General features: G+C 32.0%; 1 protein-coding gene across 21 annotated transcripts in view; it reads left to right on the top strand.

Annotated features, from left to right (window-relative positions):
* Window positions 1–4178, top strand: part of LOC148627578 (uncharacterized) — a 46725-nt gene extending 42547 nt beyond the window's left edge. For 18 of the 21 annotated variants that reach the window (XM_088575080.1, XM_088575146.1, XM_088575088.1 and 15 more), the window contains 3 exons: window positions 1564–1596; window positions 2571–2705; window positions 3613–3861. In XM_088575080.1, the coding sequence (XP_088431206.1) occupies window positions 1564–1596; window positions 2571–2705; window positions 3613–3711 (267 nt within the window). In that variant the 3' untranslated portion in view covers window positions 3712–3861. Of the gene's footprint in view, window positions 1–1563; window positions 1597–2570; window positions 2706–3612 lie in introns of all 21 variants that reach the window. The other 3 variants (XM_088575117.1, XM_088575158.1, XM_088575240.1) reach the window with 2 other exon arrangements.
* Window positions 4179–6016: the final 1838 nt, after the last annotated feature.

Raw genomic sequence — 6016 nt, forward strand, 5'->3', positions numbered from 1 at the left:
CTGTAAACGAAACCTTCAGTCCTCTTGCTGTTCAGTTCGGACACTTGTAAACGAAACCTTCAGTCCTCTTGCTGTTCAGTTTGGACACCTGTAAACGAAACCTTCAGTCCTCTCGCTGTTCAGTTTGGACACCTGTAAACGAAACCTTCAGTCCTCTTGCTGTTCAGTTTGGACACTTGTAAACGAAACCTTCAGTCCCCTCGCTGTTCAGTTTGGACACATGTAAACGAAACCTTCAGTCCTCTCGCTGTTCAGTTTGGACACCTGTAATCAAAACCTTCAGTCCTCTCGCTGTTCAGTTTGGACACTTGTAAACGAAACCTTCAGTCCTCTCGCTGTTCAGTTTGGACACCTGTAAACGAAACCTTCAGTCCTCTTGCTGTTCAGTTTGGACACTTGTAATCAAAACCTTCAGTCCTCTTGCTGTTCAGTTTGGACACTTGTAATCAAAACCTTCAGTCCTCTCGCTGTTCAGTTTGGACACTTGTAATCAAAACCTTCAGTCCTCTTGCTGTTCAGTTTGGACACCTGTAAACGAAACCTTCAGTCCTCTCGCTGTTCAGTTCGGACACTTGTAAACGAAACCTTCAGTCCTCTTGCTGTTCAGTTTGGACACCTGTAAACGAAACCTTCAGTCCTCTCGCTGTTCAGTTTGGACACCTGTAAACGAAACCTTCAGTCCTCTTGCTGTTCAGTTTGGACACTTGTAAACGAAACCTTCAGTCCCCTCGCTGTTCAGTTTGGACACATGTAAACGAAACCTTCAGTCCTCTCGCTGTTCAGTTTGGACACCTGTAATCAAAACCTTCAGTCCTCTCGCTGTTCAGTTCGGACACTTGTAAACGAAACCTTCAGTCCTCTTGCTGTTCAGTTCGGACACTTGTAAACGAAACCTTCAGTCCTCTTGCTGTTCAGTTTGAACACCTGTAAACGAAACCTTCAGTCCTCTTGCTGTTCAGTTTGGACACTTGTAAACGAAACCTTCAGTCCTCTTGCTGTTCAGTTTGGACACTTGTAAACGAAACCTTCAGTCCTCTTGCTGTTCAGTTTGGACACCTGTAAACGAAACCTTCAGTCCTCTTGCTGTTCAGTTTGGACACCTGTAAACGAAACCTTCAGTCCTCTCGCTGTTCAGTTTGAACACCTGTAAACGAAACCTTCAGTCCCCTCGCTGTTCAGTTTGGACACCTGTAAACGAAACCTTCAGTCCTCTCGCTGTTCAGTTTGGACAAGTTTCACAGTATTTCCCTTTGTACCAAACTGGGTTTCTGAGTTTACTGTTTTCATACTTGCATATTTTATTTTTGCAAATTAAACAAAATGGAAAGACTATGCTTAACAACATTATTTTCTCTAATTTAAAAAATTACCATTTCTTTTTTATTTCCTTGGGAGTGAAACTTCTGAATTTGTTTTTCTTTACTTTTAATTTACTTAACATAATATACTTCTGTTCCTGTTATCTAATTCCATTGATTAATGAAGAAATAATAATAAAAAAAACCCAGTAAGATAAGATTTAACAGCTATGGTAATATTTTCTCTTCACTGTTTTGTTAATAGAAGTTGACAGAAGAAATAATTGGTGACATACATGTAAGTTAGTTCCCATCCTGAGCATGTTTTAGTTTGATGTTTTAGTATTTATCCAGACCTGTAGCGTGCAGAAGGGACATATTCAGTTGGTGTTAGCTATTATGTTTTGCGATTGTCTTGCCTTTCGTTGTCCTAAACATTTTATTGTACATAATTATGTTTAAGTAATAATACTGAACATTAGTACCATTGTTTGATAACACATCTTTAGGAATTACAACTCTTGCTTGGTTCAATAACTGGTTTTTTTTATAATGTTTTAGTTATTACAGACCTGATTTTTTTATATATTTTTCTCTCTTTAAAGCAGTGTCCTCTCTTTCCATTTGGATTTTTGTCATTCAAAGTTGTTTAATTCCAATTTTACCAATTTATTTGCTTATTTGTTGGCTTCATAAAATCAGGTGTGTCGTTAGTTACTTTGAATCCTTGGCATCGTTTAGACTTGGACATTTGTTTTAATTCTTCATTATTTCAACTATTCATTGATTCAGTATCTTTGATCTATAAAATATTGTTATTTAAATGGTCTTAACTATGATTCCCAAGAATAATAAACAATGTATGAGTATGTTATATTTCACTTCTTTCATCTGTTTTATTCAATGCTCGCCGTTATAAGTTTGATTAAAAAAACTAATTGTAAATCCTAATTGAGTTATTAGAAATATTGTTTTATGTATTAAAGGTATGACTTAATAGACCTGACTGTTTATGGTTGTTGTTCAAATGAATTTATGATAATTTTTTTTTCCGTCAAAGAAAATAGAATTAATAACAAATTACATGACAAAAACAATTATATCATTTAATAGTAGTCTAAATTTACAAACTTTCTGTGCATATACTCTGTCATGTATGTCCACAGTAATAAAAATTTCAATAAATTCCAAACTTACAATATAAATAAAGCTCCAATTGATACCATGGAAACATTACTAAACTCAGCTAAAACATTTTTGATATATCTTCAGCTGTCTGAAGCACATGAGGAGATAGCCAGTCTTAAACAACAATGTGATACATACTCTACAAAGAATGGAGCACTAAAAAGTGAAATAGCCAATATGGCTAATGAGTTAAAACAACTGGCAGATAGAAGCAAAGTGGTAAGAAAAATTTTTATATCCAATGTTAATTACCTTAGTGGTATAAGGGTAGTATGCTCACTTTAAGTGTGGGAGGTTGTAAGTTTGATCCATTTCCAAGTCACACCAATGACTAAAATTATTAGTAACTGCTTTTCCACCAAGCTTATGGTATTTAGTGGGTAGAGTGACACGTGGTTAGCTCAGGTATGATAATATGGCTGAGTCAGGTGACATGCCTATCTATGGGCTGTTGCTTCTGTTAGCTAGCACAATAAGACCTATCTCAGCATGTCGGATTGTAGTACAAAGCAGGGTCTGTTTGATTGGTTTAACATTCTTGTTATGAATCGCAGGAAATATTTGCTAAAGGACATAATCACATTATCAATATTTTCAATATTCAATGGCAGATGGGATCAATGTCTTCTTGGTGCATTTTCAAGGAAGTCATTTTTGTGGTAGCTTCTCAAGTGAATATGTTGTGTTAAAACAAGAGGATTCTTGATAGCCATTACTTCCAAACAAAGTTAATCGTTCAAATCTAATACATGTGTCTATTGCAAATATGTTTTTACAAAATCTCTGATGAATAACCAAGTAAATAGGGGGAAATGTCCATGAGTCAACCATCCGTGTAGTCATATACAAATGAAACAACTGGTGTGCATCTTTTAGCCTTTAATAAAACTCAAACTAATTAGCTTACTCTTGCCAGCACCAATAACATAATTCTTAATTAAACAACTTTATGAATTTTAATTAAGCTATTCACTAAAAAAGTAATATACTTTTTCAACGTATATAAATTCAAATAAAAGAATAGTCTTGTGCTGTATTTAGGATAGAGGAGGCATGAGGCATGTGACCGTGCTCTCAAAGGTTCTTTTATTATTGTCACTGTCATGGCTTTCTATTTATTTTTCAGCTATCATTCTGCTCAAGTATACCATTGCTGATGTTACTGTTTGCCATACTGGTAGCATTATATCCTTCATTAGCACAGATCACAGGAACAACAATATAATCATCATCTAAATCATCAAGGGGAGTAACTCTTATTAGCAAGGGAAATAACTCTGCATGTTTCATGATCTTCTGAATGTTTTGAATATTTCTATGTATATGGAGCTCATTTGTAAATAATACATATGTATATGAGTCTGAGAGGGAGAATATTTGTGTAAATTTTCATAAGTTTATTTGATAGAAGGGTGAGAATAGGGAACGTTTGTATATGATGTTGTGAATGTTGTTTTTTTTCCATATATGTGATAAATGTAATGGAATGTATGTGAAGTGTGTATTTTATTATTTGTATTAATATTTTATATTTAAAGTGCTGTATTTAATTAATTTATGATTGTTTTGTAGTTATACATAGTTGTTTTGTTCTTTTTTAATTCGTTACACATCTGTATAAATTTCAAATTTGTTTTGCATTTAGCAATAACAAACGTGAATCCAAAATGCTGATACTAATTACAGTGCTACTTGAATTTGAAGCTTTTTTTTCACATATATTTACATATCCTGTATACCACTGTTGTAGCTTGTTTGACATGTTGAATGTTTGATTCTGTTTGTATAGTCAGTGCTGTTACATGTATTGCTTTTTTTCTTTGAAATTGATTCAGTCATCCTTTGAAGTTTGATATTTATTATAGAATTTGTCAAAATGAAAATGCATTATCTTGAACACTTCTTTACTAGTATAGCATAATATATGATTTTTAAATATATCATTTTGAAAACAGTCTGTTATATAGGACTTTCATGAGCTCTTTCATTTGCAAAAAAAATCTTTTTAAATGGTTTTCATAGTATCATGTGGAGTAGTTATCCTATAAATAAGGTCATTTTGAAAATGATATGTGCCATTCATACATGCAATCTGGTTTATGTAAGAGCATGTTTTTCTGAAGGTTAGAATAATTGTTGAGTATAATGTGGCTGTGATATATAGATGAATGTTGGGTTTTTTTAATGAGGAAAATTGTAATATTTTCATGTCAATGTTTTCTCTATTTGCCATTAGAATTTTACAGGGAAATGTTAAAAAGGTCTATTTTTGGGATAAAGAAATTGGTTTAACTGTGAATTTTGTTTATTTAATTATATAAGGAAAATTGTAAAATATAGCATATTTATGATGTGGAAGGGTTTGGTCTAAAATATTTATTTGATATATTTAATGGTGAAGGAAGATACATAAATGACAATTCAATTTGTTAAGTTGCAATTTCCTTGAAGCATTTTAAGGGATTAAAGTGTTGTGTCCCTTGAAAATTCAGTGTACTCTGTCATCTGCAGCATTCTGATATTCAGATTGGCAATGATATTGTATATACAACTAATGTGTCAGTAAAAGTCTTTATCTCCCCATGAGTTGTTGATACATGTATTTCTGATAAAGAAATAAGGAAAAGCTCAATATGTTGTATAGGATTACATGTCATCAATTAAATTTTTTGGATCATCTTATTAACTTTATCTAGTACATACAGAAAACATCTTCAATCATCAGCATATTTGAATAACTAACAAAATAAGCCTTCTTTTTTTTATTTATTTATTAATTTTTTTTTTTTTTTTTTTCAAAAGTGTTTCTTTATTGTTCTCTTTTTTTTTACAAAAGTGTTTCGGTTTTGTTTTGGTTTTTTTTTTTTTTTTTTTTTTTTTTTCAAAAGATTTTTTTTTTTTTTTTTGGAATTTTTTTTTTTTAAGAAAGAATTTTTTCTCTCACCTAAACATGAGAGGTATTACTGACACACTACTTGTATGTACTCGCGCTATAGTTGCACTCAGGTCATTGTAGATATGTTACTGTTTTGAATGTTGTTATGTTGAGTAAGTCTACTTATTTCTGAAGCTTGAAAGTTTCATTGTTAGCTAGTTAACTTTGTTTTTTTTTTTTATAACTGTTGCTTGACTAAATATTAACTTTGGCATTTTCTGGTATGAAACTATCTTGAATTGTTGATATTAATTATTATAAAATGAGTGTATTTACTGTAATGATTTTGAATCTCATGAATGAGAAGGCTGTTAAAATGGTACTTCCAAAAAAAACTGCTGTTTACTACGCTCTTTATGGAAAATTTCTTTCTTGCTGATTTCATCTAAGGGCAGATGATTTATTCTTATGTTTGTTTTTGCTTTTTCCTATTCATGTTTACAGCAAGTCATAGGGAATCCTAAATATTATTTTGAAGTATTACTTGTATTAATGTATAAAATGGCATGATTGAAAGGCTATTTGAAACTGATAGTTTTTATAATGAGGATTTTGTGTTTGTTTATCAATAGGTATGTAATTATTATAATAACAT

The sequence above is a fragment of the Perna viridis genome, chromosome 1 (assembly GCF_037379345.1).
Source record: "Perna viridis isolate PV_CMFRI_1.1 ecotype Kerala chromosome 1, ASM3737934v1, whole genome shotgun sequence".
Classification (NCBI taxonomy): Eukaryota; Metazoa; Mollusca; class Bivalvia; order Mytilida; family Mytilidae; genus Perna; species Perna viridis.